Source organism: Zonotrichia albicollis, chromosome 6, assembly GCF_047830755.1.
Source record: "Zonotrichia albicollis isolate bZonAlb1 chromosome 6, bZonAlb1.hap1, whole genome shotgun sequence".
Taxonomy (NCBI): domain Eukaryota; kingdom Metazoa; phylum Chordata; class Aves; order Passeriformes; family Passerellidae; genus Zonotrichia; species Zonotrichia albicollis.
The window spans coordinates 20,958,609-20,977,553 of NC_133824.1; the positions used below are offsets into that span (position 1 = coordinate 20,958,609).

An 18,945-nucleotide genomic window follows, 5' to 3' on the forward strand; every position below is an offset into this window, starting at 1 on the left:
TTCAGAACAATAACTAATTTATTTCTTCCAGGTTATGTCGTCTTATGCATTTCTTTATAATTTTTAATTTCCCTTTTTCCTTTTCTAGTGTTATCCTAGAAAAATTCAAGTGGGGCTGAGAAAACTGGATGGTTATATACAGTCATGCTTCTGTTCCATATCTCTCATGGTCTCATCAAAGATCTGAGACCTTGAGAAAGCATTATTAATCAGACAGACACTAAAGCATATTCCAGAAGTGATCATACTAGGATTTGTTGTTTCATCACCTTTAGAGGCTTCAGGTGTGGCTGTCTGGCATTTAGTTCCCTTGGGTCTTCTTTCTTACCCTTCTTGAAGGTGGAAATGACATTTGCTTTCCTCCAGGATTCGGGCATTTCTCCCAATCTCCATGATCATTCAAAGGTTGTTGAGATTGGCCTCACAAGGACATCAGCCAGTTCCCTCAGTACTGCTGGGTGCATCCCATCAGGACATCCAATAGAACTATGCAAAAAAAAAAAAACAACCCAAAACAACCCACTTGTATTTCTTCTGTAATGGCATATGTTTATAAAATGTTGGGGTAATTCTAAAAGATATCTAAACATTTGCAGATAGGTAACAGTATAGTTGAAAATAATGTATGCAGAGGTGGTTCTTTCATTCCTTACTGAATTCAACACAAGATTGTACTTTAAATTCCATTATACTTTTAGTCAGAAGCATTTATTCACCATATAACAAAAAAAAAAAAAAAATCGTAACCTTTTATGAAAGAAACTTGTGGGAATTAAATATGTTTTACAAGTGCTATTAATTCTTTTTGAGCACCTCTTCTTTATGAGCTTTTTTTCAGAATCCTTGGAAAATAACTGTGAAGATCATTAAAAAAAAGTCAGAGGAAATAAAAATGTTAGAGACTCACAGCATTTACTTTAAGATAATAGATTAGTCAGAGCATGGAAAAGGAGCAAGAGCCTTTTTTTTTTTTTTTTCATTTGGGGTTGCTCCTTAATGCCAGTAGTCAGAATCAATTTTTAACACTGCATCAATAGCTCCAGTAAACCTGCAGAGTATTTAATTTTGTTTCCTGTGCTAAATTGATACCTTTGCAGTGTTTTGTGATTAACAGGGCCTGAAGCTGTGAAGTAAGGTATTGCTGGTTTTTCCACTTGGGTGAGAAATGGGTAAATCCATAATGAAAGAATTGTGTGATGAGATTTCGAATGAACTTAAACCTAGTGAGCTATATAGTTTGTAGATTTGAAACTGTGAAATCATTCACAAACAAATAGAAGTACATAAAAATTGAACTTTAAAAATTCAGAGTGTACAGATGAATCACATTGACTCATAAATGTTAATCTTTTATTATCATTCCTTTAAATTCTGAGCTAGCACTGGACCAATGCTTGCAAATTGTTTATTGTCCCCTTCAGTTTATTAGTTAAATCTCACGTCACTGATGAGACAGTGTAAACAACAGCCCATAGTGAATCTGGATACTGGGACTTAAGAAGGAAGGAGATGAGAGCCTTACTTGGATGCTCCCATGCTGGCTCATTTGCTCCCTTCTCAGCCCTATATTTGCCAGCTTCCCACTGCCCCTCAGTAAGGAGGTAGCTGCTGGCCAGGGAAGGCTGGGCACAAAGTCCTGGTTGTTCATGCTGAGCCACCGCTTGCAGCTACCAACCTTGGGCATCATTGATCAAAACTGTTGTGGAGGTTCTCTGGCTTCCATCTCTCTCTGATCTCTGGGATCTTCCCCTATTTCCAGCATCTTCCCCTTCTTTCTGTCATTACTGTTTCTTTTTGGGTCCTTTCTTTTCCGTGGCTTTCTGGACACCCAAGCTCATGTTTCCAACTTAAATGGTCCAGATGCAGCAGCACAGCATGTTATCAGCCTTGTAGCAGGTGATTCTGTTTCTTCTATCTCTGTCACTGGAGGATTGAGGACATGCAGATTTTTGTTAGTCTGGGTATTATAAAAAAATTGCAGGTAGCCTGTATCAGTTGCATGTAGAAAGTAGCAGGCTTCTGCTCAAGAGTTCAGTTCTGAAAATGTACCTCTCTCTGTCCCCACTTCCTACCTGAATCTCAATTTACCATTCCTAATTAGAACTGTTTTTACCTAAAGCATTGGGATAAAGCAATAATAGATAAAGAAAACAAAATGAAATTTATTGAATTAGAAGGATTTTCCCTGTATGTAAAATCTAGAGTGGTAAAAACCTCACATTTGTATCCAGAAAGGATTCAAATTTTCCATATTAAAGTTACCCTACTTCAAAGCAGAGCAAATAAAGAAACAGAATGATTATAAATGTACACATGTATATAATTTAGGAAGTAGTTAGTTTAGTTTTTAATTCACATTTTAGGATGAAGATCAGATATGGAGTCTTTGGTCTGTATGAACTGCCAGAACTCTGCTAACTTAAATGAGGTGCTGGAAACTCAAACTGTATTTGATTGCCAGGATTGGAACATTGAAAAAAATAAATGGCTTCCTTTCTCTTAGTCCAGCTGAGCTCTATACTCAGTCATTACTTGTTATTGTTTAACCAGTGCCTGAAGTTTAGTAGTGTATAGTTGTGAGTTATATTAATTTTTTAAGTGATGGATGCCAGCACTTCTTGTAAGTAAGGACTCAAGTTACAAATGCCTGCAGGAACTCAACAGAATACATTACTCTTAAATGCATTCCAAATGGGAGAAGGTAGCAGGAGAATGCCTGCCTTTTCTAGCTGCAAGATATTGGTAGTCCTGTGATTGATGGTTTCTTCTGCCATGAGAGGCAGGGATGCAAGATGACAGTGGCCATTATGTGACGCTCTGTTACTGATAATAGCAGGATCTCACCTCTGCTTATAGTTCAGAGTGCTTTTGGACTTGGAGCACAGAATGGCGAAGTAAATAATTTGCCTCTTTCTGAATGCAAGGCCTTGCCTCTCTGACTTGCAGTGTTTTACTTTCCATCTGTGCTGAATGATGGGTCTGCTACTGAGCCCAGAACAAGGAGTACTAGCCATTAACAGCCAAGTCATTAATAGACCTGATGAAATAGTCTTGTCAGAACTGCTGCAGTTTCAATGCTTGTGTTTTGGTGATACTAGGAAAGCTTAAATCGATGATGATAAGGTAATCTGAGAGTTCACAGTGCAACAGTGTCATATTAAGGACATAGAATTGCAAACTTTTCTGCAGAGTAATTAAGTTTTTTAGGATGTGCTTATAGCCATATTTGGAGGCCTCCCATTTTTTACAGCACAATTTTACATACAGCCACAATATTGTCTTCACCCCATCTATACACTGTCAAAGCAAAAGGGTAGCCTGATTACAGAAGGTTTTTACCAATAAAAGCCTCAATTTAATTTGCAAAAAAAACCCCATATCTTTCTCTTCATCAGCACGGCTTTTGTTTTAAGGTTTTTTTCAGTGAATAACAGGAATATTCTGAAGTTTAAAGCTTTGGACATTATTGGCTATATGAAAGGTTTCCTAGATACGTAATTTAAAAAAAGTTGACTGACTAGATGATAGGAAGAAGTTTGAAAGGAGGACCTAATTTATAAATCACTTCCTAGGGCAAAACTACTCATGGGAGATTTTGATTTCAGGTTTACTTCTACAGGGGAAAGAATATATACTCCTCACAATCCCCAGTTTTTTAATCCATTATCTAAATTATTAAACTAATTGGAAGTTAACTTGAGTTACTGATTTTTATCAGGCTTTTTGTGGTTTTGGTGCACTATTCATACTATTTGTAAAACTACCCAGTAAATCAATGTACAACTCCTCTCCAGTCTTCCAATTTAGTAAGCACTGTTGATTCAAAATAGAACTTGAATACAGGCATAATGTTAGGTTATTCAATGCAATTGTCATGAACTTAGATACATAAATCCTGTGCTAGATTGAAACGTGGACTATTTTCATTGTACATATCCCTTGTTTTAAGGGTGGTTTGGTTGTTACTTGTATGTTTATAGAAACAACCTCAGGAAAATCTGTTTTTATAAGCAAAAAGTTCACATCTCTAAAATGCACATAAATGTTATCAAAATTCATGGCTATCATGTCTTGAGAGTTTTAATAGTAGAGTCTTCTTTGTCTTCTCCTAGGAGAGCAGTGCATACTCACTGAGTATCTTGTTTCCATCAGCTTCTTGAATTTATATTTCCACATGTAAATTTAAGGTAGAGACACAGTAGCAAAGAAGGGTGCATTGCAGTTCTATTGGAAGGTGGTAGTGCATTGTGTTCCAGTTTTGGTCTGTATCCTTGAAAGGGCTCCTACATACATGTATACATATCTTTTCCATGATCATTTCATTTGCAAAGAATCAGAGATGTAAATCACAATATTCTTGATAAAGCTGTAGGTAAATACACCATGCAAAATCCGTGAACAAAAGCCTGGAACAGAAGAGATGAGGCTCGAAACTCCAGATGGAAAGTCCGAAGGAGATAAGTGGAGAGATGGGAAGGCTTAGTGGTATATTTATAGTTGAGTTCCTGAGCAGATGTCATAGCATGTAGTGTGTTGTATGACAGGAGTTTCCAAAATGTTGAAGACCATGTTATCATCTCATATATATCATGATTTCATAGACCAGACTAGAGAAGAGGAAGTGAATTATCAAGGGTCAGTATGATTTGCATCTATAATTTGATCTTACCCACATGCTGACCTATCACAGCTCAGTTGGTACCCACATGTGGTAGGACCAGAGAGGTGTCCGCTGCCTGACTGGGACAACTTTTCCTCCTGTGGCTGCATGCTGGTGATAATAGAGGCCCGAAAAAGAAATCCTTGTTGAACTTCACAGATCAGTGATCTACTGGGAAGGTGTTGTCTGAATTCCTATCTTCAATATGAAATTAAAGAAGGAAGTTAATATGCCTGTATTTTGTTTTCTTTGTACAAGTGAAATATACAAATGTATATTTGTATTTTAATAACATCAAAATATATTTTGAAGCTTTGAGTGCTTGACCCTTCCAACATATTCTTTGATTTGGTTGGAAGTGAAGGAAACATCTGTCAGTGTCCACAAAAAAATGATTCACTCTAAGTCCTAAAGTCAAATCACAAGAAATCTGTTCAACATCTAAAATGTGTTCTGAAGGGAGGGTGTCAAGAAGCTGGAGCCAGGCTCTTTTTGGTGGTGCCAAGCATTAGGACAAGAAGTGATGCACAAAAACCAATGCATGGGAAGTTCCACTTGAATATAAGGAGGAATTTCTTTACTGTGCAGGTGACTGCCCAGAGAGACTGAGGAGTCTCCCACCCCAGAGATGTTCAAGAACCATCTGGAGCAATCCTGTGCCATGTGCTCTAGGATGACCCTGCTTGAGCAGGGGAGTTGGACCAGAATACCCACTGTGGTGTATTCCAGACCCAACCCATTCTGTGATGAGCTGTGTTTTCTAGTAGACCACTGTTGTATGGAAAAAAAAATGGAAAAATAATGTATTTGAACAAAAGTTTGAATGCCCTTGAGTGGAAAATATGCCTTACCTAACATTTTTAGATAAATACAAAACTATTTAATTTAGTTTCAGGATATTTCAAATATGTTGGACTATTTTATGAGGTCCTGGTGTTCTGAATTAGGTAAAATTTTGTAATATAGCTTTTTAGGATATAATGTCGAGAGAAGATAGGGAAATTCTGAAATAAACAAACTGTTAAATGATTTGCATTGTTCTAGTAAAAATATTTTGAAAAGGTGAAGTTTGATACAATTAGAATGATTGGCTCCTACTTTTGGGGGGGTATTCTAAATACTTTTATTAATAGTTTTCAAGAGTGGTTGAGACTAGAAACTTATTTTTCTGTGGACACTTTTGGAAAAGAGTAGCAGGTTTTTGCAGAGGAGCAAGTGAGACTGAGACCAGGATATAAGTCTTTATTGATGACCTCTTCTTGTTAGTTAAAAATGTTTTCTTGATCAGTATGCAGATTTTTGGTTCTCTTTTCATTAGTTGATAAAGAAGGAAGCCAAGGTATTTGGATCTTTTAGGAATTCCTCTTAACTGAACCATTAAAAACCTGGGCTGCGTGGGGGAAGGGTTGTTTTGGTTTTTGGGTGGGGTTTTTTTTGTTGGTTTTTTTTTTTTTTTGTTAGTTTGGTTGGGGTTTTTTCTCTCTTTCTTTCTGTCAGTTGCAAATCAGGAATATGTTTCTGTTGAAAGAGTAAGTATTTCTGTTAAATGCCTACATGCCTATTGCATTCTCTCTGATATCAGTGAAGAGTAAGCACACAAATAACTTGTTTAAATGGCAATCTAAATGAGATCAAATGTTTGCATATGTGAGTAGTATTTACAACGTTTGACAGATATTTCTTTAGACTAACATATGTTTAAGACAATAAGAAAAGGAAAATATTTCATTTAAATCTGTTTTTAGAAGTGTTGTTGTACTGTCTCTGTGTTATAGATAGTTTAAAAAACATTTTAGTTATTTTTAAAGTTTGCACTAGTGCCTTTAACTAGCCCCTCTAACTTTTGCAGCTGTTACACCAGTTGCAGGCTCATGTCACTTTGTAAGAAAGGCACAACCATCTTCCAGGTTGCCCTGCAAGGTTTTTTTCTCTATTGAAATTTGGGTATATCATTACATGTTTTGTTCTTAAGCTCTAATATATGTTTTTAACTTGTGTGATCAATTCACTGATACCAACATAGGCTGCTGAATTAATTATACCAAGTGATCAGCAGAAACAGACTATTTTAGATGCACTTCCATTTGTCAAAAAAACCTATTTTTTGCAGTATTTCTTTATTGGATGTGTTCAGTATATTTTATGTACATGCACCTTGAAAGTGTAGTGAGTAAAGCCTGTAAAAGAGTATTTTGAAAAATTTCTGACGTTTGATTGAACTGTGACAATTTTGGTAAATGTTGATATGCTGTTATACTCCTGTGTTTGATTGGAAAAATGTTGTCAGAGATGTCATTGCTGCAGGTTTGTAAATGCAGCTTTAAGCTTTTTCCAGTGGTCATTGTAGTATGAAGGCATATCATCACTCTTTTTGTCTTCAAAATATTATGCAGTGAGCAATTCCAAATCCAAGGGTCAGCATCATAGTGGCCAAAAGGAGTTTTGCATTGTTCTGTGGTGAAGTACCTAATAAGTGAAGAAGAGTAGTTATGTTACTTTTTATTTATGTTAATTTTGTGTATGATCTTACTGCTTTAGCTTCTGCTACATTTGAAGATTTCCAAATCCGGCCCCATGCTCTGTTTGTTCATTCCTACCGGGCTCCAGCCTTCTGTGACCATTGTGGAGAGATGCTCTGGGGGCTGGTGCGTCAGGGACTCAAATGTGAAGGTAAGCTGCAGTGAGATGTAATTTTTCAGTCTAAAGAAGAGACTTTTCCATTCTACTTCTGTGTGTTGTGTCTAATGCTGCTTTTAAATTAGTTGGAGACAGTAAGACCTGTCAAAGGACTTAACTGATGAAAGAACTTATCTTTTTGACTGCTCTGAGGCATCTCAGATATGGCTTTGTAACCTTCAGTGTAAAAAACTTTGGTTGATATGTAGTTTTAAGAAAAGGCTGCATGTCTTACTCTTTCCTTACAATTTTTAATGAGCCTGTGTCTCGCAGTAATTCAGATTATTTAACTGAAATTACTGTCAATCCATATGAAGTTGTAATAGCTAAGTTTTCTCACTTTGCCACACCTGTTTGACTTCTGGTAGACTAAATCCAATAGAATATACCATTTGCAGTGAGACTTCCTTACCTTCCAAGTGCTGATCATGGAAATTTCCTGCACTTTGAGACCATAAATTTTGAAAAATCAGAGAAAAACCACTGGTTGTAGATGTATCTATTTGGAGCTGATAACATTGTCACTCAAACAATTTGCTAGAATAAAAGAGCAGGGTAGAGGGAAAAGTTTCATCAAATTTGAGGCTAATGGTTTTGAATTTGTGTTGTTTTTGAAAAATCAAAAATTACTTGCTTTTTTGACTAGTAAACCATAATGGGATGATTTTAAATTTCTCTTTTCAGGATGTGGTCTCAACTACCATAAGAGATGTGCATTTAAAATCCCCAACAACTGCAGTGGTGTACGGAAAAGACGCCTGTCGAATGTATCCCTGACAGGAGCCAGCACCATTCGGACAGTGTCTGCGGAGCCCTCACTCAGCGCCTCAGATGAAGCCCTTCTGGTATGGCATTCCCCAGCTGTAGAGGCCATGGGAGGAGCTGAGAAACAATGATATTTGGTGCTGTAGAATCTGGTTTTGCCTGTTACAGGCTACAGAGGAGGGTGGTATGTAAATTATAAATTAAGGGAAGGCATCTTGACGTAAAAGGGAGGTCACCCTTAAGGTATGTGGGTTTAAGGTATGTGTCACTTCTGATACTCCCAGGAGACTCCTCACTTGTCAAGAATTAGGTTATTTTTAAAGGCCTAAAGCTGCCACATGTGCTAAATAAGTAGCTGGATCTTGAAGAATCTCTTCTGGAACTAGATGTTGAATTTCTTCTGTATCGGGCCATTATTTCCCTTGGCTTATTGAATAGGAAAGGTTTGCCTCATGAGAGCACTGTGACCCAGACACCACAGCACTAAACTGGGTGTCTGTCACAGTCATGTCTGTCATTAATTAGTTGGGGCCTGTATATTTTGCATATTTCTGGGTGTTCAGAAGAAAGTGGCAGAAATCTCCATTAAATGGCTCTTTGTGGTGAATGTATTTATATGTCCGTATTTAGATGTGTAGAGGTATATATAGGTATGCAGTATACACAAAAGCACATAAATATATGGTGTACTTGTATATTCATTTATATATTAGTTTTCTGAAAGGAAAGCAAAATGTCGATTGGAGTAAATGACCTTTTTATTTTTAGCATGTTTGTTCTTTTTAGCACTCATGGTCATAATACACTTGAATAGTTAAGATTTTATACAGTGTATAAATGAATCCACTGCTAAGTGAAGGTTTTGAAAACCTTAAGGTTTAAAAGAGAGGAAAGAATTTATAAGTACACACAACAATTATCATGTTTTCCTCTCAATTAGAATATTAAACTTATTAAACTTGACATACTAAAAGGACACTATTGCAAATTATGTAGACATGGTGTTAGATGCAGTACCGTCTATGAACCATAATTATGTACTTATGCTACTGATTATCATTAGTCTAAAGCTACTTGGAAATTAAGGTTAACATTATGAATCTTTATTTTTAATTGAAAAGCTGCATAAATGAGTAAGGTGCTTAAGTTCTGCAAACTACAGCAACAAATGTTTACAGATTAATCATAATTCTCAGCAGGTTGTGTCAGAAATTACTTAGGCCAAGACAAAATTTTGAAGAAGACTGGCCCTAATTCTGATCTCATCTTTAAAAAAAAATTCTTAACAATATTGTATGAGTGAGCATCCTGGTATACCGTCTATAAATATTCACTTCACTGTACAGTTAAAATGTAGCAAAAAATTTTCAATTTGAAAACATTTTAAATTGTATGACTGTTTTGTTTGCTGACACATTCTTATACAAAACACCTGTTTTGCAAAGCTATATATTTCAAAATGTTTGACAGCATTAAAATTGCCAGTGAAGAGATGCAGTAAGTATTGTCCATACTGCAGGCTATACTTCTCTGAAACCTTGTAAACATTGGAGTCCCTGTGTTGATGATTCAGAACATCACACGTGCTCACACACGTGCATGCCCAAAGGAAATATATTTGCAGTAGGTAAAGGGATGGGCCTGGAGAAATCAAGTAGTTTTCTTATCTCACTTTTATTTCATGAAATCCTGGTATCATTTACCAGGTTTTTGGAAATGCTCTAACCCATGGCTTCTTCTTTTCTGTTTAGTTTTTTTTTCCTTTAAATGTATTTCCATTCCCGTCCTCCCACCCTGCTTTTTTTAATTGGCATAAGCTTTGTCAGTTCTCATGTACCAGGTCTGTCCTTTGGACTCATTTCTTCTCCAGTGCTTATGAGATAAGTTTTATGGCAGTTCATATGGTGATGCCAAACAAACCATGCACTTTGGAATGTCTTTCATTTTTCTACATACTGTGTGAATATACTGAAAAATGTCAACTTTGTTCATAAAAGTGTACCATTCATTAATAATATTGATGTGTTACTTGAATCACTGCTAACAAAATATAATCTCTGTTATAGCTATCAGTTCTTCAAATAGGACTAAAATGTATTTTTACCCTTAATTACCACATAGAGTCAGAGCAGTTGAGAAAGAATAATTTCTGGAGATCTTTGATAAAGATATAATTATCAAACTGAGTTGTTTCTTATTTTTTTGTTCGTGCTGTGTGCACCTGATAGGAGACACAGCATGTAAACCTGCCTTCTGGAAAAATAGCATGTATAAAGTGAATAAGATATGTCCTGTCTTTTGAAATTTTCTAATCTAAAAATCTTTGAGGCAGGGTAGTGTGGAATAATGCAAAATATACCTATACTTTAATTATCCTTACATAGGGAACCACAGAAACAGTTTAAGTTTGGGTATAAATGTTTTCATTAGCCAAAAATTGTTTCATTTGAGCTGAAAATTGAATGGGGACTGTATTTGAGTACAGCTTTAAAAATCTACCTCCAAAGAATAAAATCTTCTTTTGATTCTTAACTTAGTAGTGTAAAACTCATCAACAGAAATACTAAAAACAAAGTAGAACTAGGAGGATACAATGCAACCCAGATTTTTATGCCTCAGCTCAAATGCCGTTTTAAGCATTTATTCTATAAAAAAGAATGAGAGTATAATATGTTCCCACATTCATGCTTGTTTCTAAAATAACATTATTTTCTGTCTTTTTCTCCCCCTTATTTCTTTGTTCTGTTTTTTTTCTTCTTTCCAACTACCTGTCAGTCTCCTGTCAGCCCTGGCTATGAGGTATGTACTGAATTTACTCCCTACCATGCTATTAGCAGCATCCTCTTTTATGATTATCAGTATAAATTTGAAGGCATGCAGGAATTAAATCAGATTTCTTAAGTCCAGATTCCAAAGTGAAGATCGTAATTCTTATGCTAAACAATAAAATTAGTAAACATTAAAATATTTCAATACAAAAGTGACTTTTGCATTTGGTTGGCATCAAAGAGGTCATTGGTTAGACTGAAGCCTTATTTTATATTGTAGTAACATATGGGGAAAAAAATTGCCTTCACTTTCGGGACTTGGTAATTTGCTGGAGTAGAAAATAAACATTTTATTTTTAAGCTGAAACAAACCTCACATTCAAATGCTCACCAGCATACACCATACTATCTCTGGGACAGCTCTTTCTTTCAGACTGTGGTGGAATTAATTTTTTTTTTTTTTAATTAAAAAAAAAACCCAACCCAACTTGCAGGATTCTATATTTCTGTGGAAATAGCGATGAACATTGTACAAATAAGTTACAGCTCTATATAAAAAGAGTATCACGTCTAAATTAAAAAAAAAACAAATTTAAGTGGGTGATTCATTTCAAAGGTTGCTCTCTTTGACTTTCAGTTTGGATTTTTTAAAGAAGTTTGGTTTGTTTAAAGTTTCAAAAGCTTTTGAAACTAAGAAGTGTTGGCATCTTTCCCTTGCAGCATGTATTTGGGATACACATGTTAAAAATACTACATTTTAGAAATACAACATAGTTAGTCTGAGGAATATTTTGTTGTGCTAAAATGAAGATTTCCATGGCCAAACAACTATTTCTTTGAAATAAATAGCTTTATTTCCTGTAATCATAGGATGGCTTAGGTTGGAAGGGACCTTACAGATCCTATGTTTCCAGCTCTCTACAATGGTTAGGATCCATCTTCCACTAGAGCAGTTGCTCAAAGCCCCACTGAACACTTGCAGGGATGAGGTTTATATTTCTTCCTAAAACGCATACATTCTTACTGTGTGGCCCAGAATTCCAGCTCCATAGAATATCCATAAAGCAATACAAGCATGTATATATAAACCAGTTTTTGTAACATCTAAGATAATTGTGTTCTAAATACAGTCTGATAAATGATGAGTCCACCAATCTGGATGATGGTGGTTTACCCGAAAGTAGCAGTAATTAAAGGTAGGTGTAAAAAAAAAGGTATTTGGAGGAAAAACAAAATTGTATTCTTCTTGTGAAAAATGTTAGCTATCTATGGTTTTGCTTCAAACTATATTTATATGACACAATAGTATTTTATTTCTATTTTTTAATATATGTTTCCATTATTTTGGGAAGTTTTGTGTTCTAGAAGTAACAAATATAGTAAGGTCATTTTATAAACAGACTTGAAGTGATTTTTCAGAAAAAGTCTAGCTGAGCTTTGTTTTTAAAATAGGAGTGATGTGCCTCATGGGGCATAGGTAAGTGGAATGTTACATGTTATCTTCGCTTTTTGATGAAGAATCAGGATTTACAGTTCTTTTTTGCTAAATAATTTAAAATTTAAAATGTATATAGTTTTAGTTGAAAAGACTACTTTTGTATCACTGACAGAATACAAAGCACCAGGTGTTGCTTGCCTCTGTAGATTTGTTATAAGCAGAGCTGGCTTGAGGCTTTTTGGCTATATATAGAAGAGTGATTCTGCAGAACTAGGACAGTAGATGCTCTGGGAGGGAATTGCCTTAAGTCGTGGGTGGCCATTTTCTCTTTCTTCCCTCACACCCAACACTCAATAGAGATGCCCTTTTGTCTTGGCCCACTGAAATAAGGAGTCCTTGTTTCCAGTGACTCAGAAATAGCCCCTCTAAGAAGCCTTTGTTTTCCACTCTCCTACAGAAGATGCATCTCCTTTTCCAAGTTCAGTCCCTACAGTCTTGTGCAGGGACTCCCTCCCCAGCTCACTGAACTGGAAAAAAAGGCCCTTGAGGGAGGGAATGAGAAAGAGCTGGGATGTTGCAGCTGAGAGCATCTTGGTGCCTTAAACCACTTCTAATTACAAGTCCTTTTCTAATGGCTGAAGTAGAGTTCATTAGACCAAAGATCCTCAAAGGCAAAATTAATATTTTCTTTTGAAGGCACGTGAGTTAACTGTGAATTAATACTGTTCTGTTATGTTTATTCTTGTCACCCTCAAGTTATCTTTCCATGCGTCAGTGATACACACTGCACGTTCCTTGAATTGAATGGGAATTTGCTTTCATTGTGCCCATATGTTTAATAAAACCCCCTAAAGATAGAGCTCCTGGAGTTTGCTCCAAAATCTAAGAGTTTATTTTAAAATAATAGAAGGTGAAATAGAGGCTTTGAGTAATTAAACTGATTAGTGCCAGATGCATCAGGTGAATACAGGGTCATGCACTAAACAGAACTAAGAATCGAGAACTCTCGACACTTTCAGTGAATCGGACACTGAAAATTGAATATAGGAATTTTGATTAATTCCACAATCTTTTATGTATTTTTAAATTTTCTTGCCTTCTTACAATAACTTTAGATAGTTACATTAAAAGTCAAAATCAAGAAGTATTTCAAATGTAATTCTCTTGAAGTGGTGCATATCTATGATATTCAAAGTGGTACATCTAAGGAAAATTAGGAGCTAGGTTCTTGTAGTTTCTAAGTACTAGCAATATTGAAAATTGCCAAATGCTGCAGCACACATTCTACTTCCCTGTTGTATCTCTGAGACATCATTCATGATTATTTGGGTTATTGTGGATTGGTAAAAGATCCCAAAACATCATTTTGAGGAATAATGGGAATCAGCACAACCTTTTATCTCCCATTACCTGGTCTAGGTGTATTCAATGGTGCTTGCCCTCTCTTCTAATATATTATCTTGTTATTTTGTTTTGGTAACATAGTATTGCCCCCAAACTTATTGCAGGCCTCACCTAGTAGGTTTTTCTAAATCTCCTCTGTCCAGACCCAAAACTTTCCAAACCAGTGTCTATGGTTAAGCCTAAAGACAGTTGTTATGTCAGTTATCCCTGATTTGGTAAGGATGGTAAGTAGACAGTGACAGATGGGACACATTTATACAGGCATTGGGGGAGGGAAAACTCAAAGATTTTATATGGTAGGATAAATCAAAATAGTGCAAAGACTATCTTAAGGGTTTTGTATTGAACTGTAATTTGCAATTACCTTTGAGTCATCATGTGTGCTTTTTCTCCCCTTTTTATAAGCTTTGTTCAGGAAGCATAACGAAGCTGCCAGGTCTGGCTTCTGATGTGGGCATTCTAATACTGCATGATACTTCCATGGAAATAACTTATTAATTAATATACTTAAAATTATGAAGTACATGATACAAGATCAAACTAAACCTAATATTTTTTAATGAACTTGTGTCTGTAAGATGCTGGACAAAAAGCTTTGTTCTATGTAAGTCTTACTGTGGGTGCTGGTGCTAGCAAATCCAAAAAGAAAGGGCTTTTATTTTGGGAACCCCCTGGTTCTGAGGAGTCAGCACAGTCCTACAATGCCTCCTGAAACCCAGTAATCTTCTATTGGTACTTTCCAAAATAAGGCAGGTTACAGACAGAGCATTCAAACCACTGTCTGCTGCTATTGATGTCTGAGTAGAAGAACAGTGTGTATAATAATAGCCATCTGTGGATAGTTTAATATTAAACAGCTTGTACCGAAGTCAGTTCTTTGATGTGTTTACACATGGGAAAGTGAAATGTTTTTCAGACCATAGCTATCTAACTGTGGTGCTTGTGGGATTAAATCATACACTTGACTTGGAGAGGAGTGCAAGAAGCCTTGAAAGACAACGCAGTTGATTGCAGTCTAAGTGTGGTATTTCAGTATATTTAACTGAAGATTTGTTTCTTTGAATTCACTTAATTGCAGTCACATAGTTTAATTTGTAAAAGAAAGTCAACATTTGCATTGCATTAAAAACAGAGTTCCTGTGGTTACATAGATATCTAGCATCTCACTTGACAGTAGCTTCCTGTGAGGAAATTGTGTGTGAACATATTAAGGCTTTATCCTCTGCCTTTAATATGGGAAGGAAATGCATGTTTCAACAAGTCTGTTTCAACACTAAAAATGAAACTTCATCCAAACAGTTACTGCTGTTTGTTTTTTTTTTAAATAGACATCAGTTTTCTCTGTTGTCCAAGTAAATAAAAATCCCTAGATTGTAAAAATTTATTCTTCTGTTGAGGCAAACATTTCAATATTGTAGGAATACTTTTGTTATTTTTGATTGAATATCTCAGTGTGAACTACAGGAATAACGTTGCAACACCTCTTAGATGTTGAGCCTGCAAAAGGTTAGCACTTCTTCATGTAAGTTTTGTTAAAAAACCAAATATTTAGTAGAGTATAGCTTGTGTGGCCTGATCTCTTCTGAGTGAAGGTTACTGACTTGAGCATGTTTCCACAAGCACGATTGCCAAAATGGAAGCAGTTGCTTTCTGACTCTTACAGAACATGAAGGTTTTGGTAAAGCTTTTCAGAATCCCTGGGATGTATTTAGTGGGACTGTCAAAACCTTTTAAAAGGGGTGAGGCAAACAGCAGTCTCTCTTACGTTTTAGACTAGTCCATGCAGCTGGATTGCAGAGCTGTCTTTGTCCTTGTTCCCAAGAGCCCACTGGGTCCAAGCAGTCAGCTTTTATTGGTTCCCATTAGTCCCTTCAGCATCTCCCTACAGTTTCTTTCACTTCTGTGCCTGGAAGGAATCGATGTGAATGCTGCATGATGGTCAAACTCATCCAGGTAATAGGAACAGCTTAATCCATATATAAGTCAGTACTTATTTCAGTTTCTTAATTGCAGTGTAATTTTGCAGTGTATTTGAACAAGGTAGAAAAGACAGGAAAGATCTGCTGCGCTATTTTTACCTTTGGGGGACTGTCTTCTTTCTGCAATGACTGTACAATGATTTTGGCTAATGTAGACAAATTCTGGCTGGCTAATGTAGACAAATTGTTGTGCCTTCTAGTAGCTTTCAACAAAGCTCACCAGAACTCACATGAGGGGTTTCAATATATTCCAAAAATTCAAAGAAATTGAACAAGAAGATGAAGAAGTAAGCCATCAGTTAAATAAAAGTCATGGGGAATGCCCCATATTGGGGAAAAGATTGGCACATCTGCCTTCTTGGAATTAAAAAACCAAAAAAACCCTAAACGTTTTCTTTTTTTTCCCCCCAAAGTAAGAGTAAGCAAACTGGATTCTATTAGATATTGTCACAGTTAAAACATTACTGAAGTGTCTGGATGTGATCAGTGTCACTGGGTTAGTTGGACAATCCGGTATTCAGTATATGCACACATTTCTTGGTGTTTGTTGTCACTTGAAAAATCATACTCTTGAGCTCTTAAAGTATAGATTACCTTGCTGGGATGATTGTTCTAAAGGACTATTTAGCATTTGGAACTGTGCAGGCTGTTAGTTTCCATGGTGTAATCTGGTTAAGCAATCATTTCCTGGGAAGTTTCCAGACTTGCTGAGTCAGTAGTCTGGCTGGCTACCAGGAAAAACTCATTTATCTTTCTAACAAACCAGGCACACCAGCTGAAGAAGGAGGTGCTTTGTGGAGGAGATTCTTGCTTTTCCAGTGAAAATAGTATACTTCCTGGTTTCCTATGCTTTCAGGGGCTTAACATTGTGGCATCTGATGCTGGGAGTGCTGGAAGTTAGAGTTGAGAGATCTTGACAGGACTTTCAGACCGTGTTGGGAGGAGAAGCTTATCTGGCAAGAGAGAGGAGGTGCTCCACCTAATCAATCAGTCATCAGAGGGTGTGGGAGATGCTCCAGCTGCTGCTGCCATGAGTTATCTGTCAGCAGCTTCCCTTCCCCTGCTACCTTTGAGTGGGACCCAGGGGCACATTGCCTCTGGCTGCAAGAGGGAGGGAATGGAGTCAGGCATATCAGGACTGGGCATACAGGAGTGAGACCAGATCCGTGAATTCTGATGTCTCTTCTAGCATGGGAGAAGGTGAAACTTGGCTTTACCTCTTGACCTTAAGTCACTGTAAGTTGAGAATTGCTGGTGCCTTACAAGGTGTGCTACGGTGCTGCCATGTAGCAGCCCAGCACTTGTGGAATGGCAAAGGAAAGCTGAAATACTTTTCTCTATAAATTTGACTTGAAGACTGACATCTAGCAGGTTTTCCAGAGTTTTATGTTTTGTTTAGTATCCATTACTGCTTGAGCTGTGGAGAACTCTTATGAATTACTAACAAAAGCTTAGTTATTTGTCTGTTCAGGAACACAACTTCGCAGCCATGTGAAATGAGACTTCAAGTAATTACTTCAGAATTTATAACTGTGCATTGACTAATACAAATTTTGAGAAAAAAAACCCTAGCAAACAGCACAACAAAAGCTTTATTAATCATAACTATTTGATCAAGGCTGATGGTATGATGAGTAACTGTTTCAGAGTAATCTCAGAAACAATCAACTCAATGTAGAGCATCTAGAATTCACTTTTTGTTCAACCTGATATTTTCTCAGAAACATATACTAGCACATTAAAACTGAAAAATTTGCCATCAATCTGAGCAAAAAAAAGCAAATAGTTTGTCCCATACTTGTACTGTACCACACTTGAGATTTGATCAGACATCTAGGTCAGAGCCAAAGCTGTAGGGAAGACCGTCTCTCTCTGTTAATCACAACTGCCCAAGATTATTCTCAGTACATTTCAGCAACACTGCTGAAGTTTCTAAAATCTGCAAGGCATTTGGTGAGGAAAACAGCCAAACCAATTTTCTAAAATCCTTTAAACATGAAGCCACCTAGGTATAAATAATTTGGACTTTGCAGTATTCGATTGCCAAAATAATTTTTGATTAGGCAGTAATTTGGAAAATGAAGACAAAGAGTGATCATAGAAAATAGGTTTAATTTAGATTATATTAGTCGGGATTCTAAGAGAGATTATAGGATTAGGAGATATTTGGATCACTTTTACTGCAGGGAAGGGTAAGTTTGTTAAGAAACCGCTCTAGTCATAAGAATGGTAAACTGAAATATTAGTTTGTTGCAGTGGCATGATGAAAGCAATCATTAGAACTCTTTTCCTTACATAGTCTCACTCCTTTTCAATTAAACTTCATTTTAAGAGACTAGCATCGCTACGTGTCCACCAAATGTCCATTGCAAGTAGTGATTAGAAGTAAGAACTCTTTAGGATTTTTTTATTCAAAAAGAAAATATCTACATTAAATTGTAGTATGTCACAAGTAAAACTCTTCTTGTGGACACTGAAGAGCAAACTCAGGGCTAACTTTCTGGTCATAGGGTAGTGTTGAGGCTGTAACTTGTAAGGCACTGAACTAGAACTATGAGGTAGCATCAGTCTGGACCAAAATTGTTTCTATTCTACACAGGTGTAAAACTCTGAGAACTGCATTTCTGTTTCTCACTGCTCCTTGTGAGCTTTGCCCCATCCACAGACACTGAGGGCTGTAATTTCCAGGCAGCTGCTACTAGCTGAGCAATGCAGTTTGTGCAGAATATGTGGCTCTTTCTTCTGTCCTGATGGTCTTCTGCCTTCCATTTTGCAGCCTGTCCATGCTGACTTCATAAAACTTAGTGCAATCTGCCTTAGAAATATTAGGCAAATTTTATTAGTAGGTAATAAATATGGAAGAAATTTTATCTCAAATTGAGACTAATTAATCGTTTGGATTTTTTAAATATGCACAAGTGCTTTGCAGAGCATGAAGATTTAAACCTCAGGAAGTAATAAACCCATAATATCAGAGTATGTACTCAGAGTTTTCCCAATTTTATTTGTGATAAAGAAAAGACAGATGCTTTCTTTCAATCTAGTTTCTTTGTGGTGGCCATATGTACCTGGCTCATACAATGTATTTTGCATATTTTTCCTTTATTTGAAAGGACTGTGTTAGTACAGTGGATCTTTATGCCTCTTGGAAAAGACACCTAATTCTACAGTATAATCAAAGAATTCATCTTTGCAGCAAGAAATCTTTATGAACTTTGTAAGGAAGAAATTTTTTTTTTTCCCCATGGCAAATAC

The 18,945-nt window shown here is 36.4% G+C and overlaps 1 protein-coding gene across 3 annotated transcripts in view; it reads left to right on the forward strand.

Moving 5' to 3' along the window:
- The window catches only part of PRKD1 (protein kinase D1), a 117,237-nt gene that overhangs the window by 67,204 nt on the left and 31,088 nt on the right, over positions 1 to 18,945 (forward strand). For 2 of the 3 annotated variants that reach the window (XM_074542752.1, XM_074542754.1), the window contains 3 exons: positions 7,199 to 7,330; positions 8,021 to 8,181; positions 10,877 to 10,900. In XM_074542752.1, coding sequence (XP_074398853.1) covers positions 7,199 to 7,330; positions 8,021 to 8,181; positions 10,877 to 10,900 — 317 coding nt within the window. The remainder of the gene's footprint in view (positions 1 to 7,198; positions 7,331 to 8,020; positions 8,182 to 10,876; positions 10,901 to 18,945) is intronic. The other variant, XM_074542753.1, reaches the window with a different exon arrangement.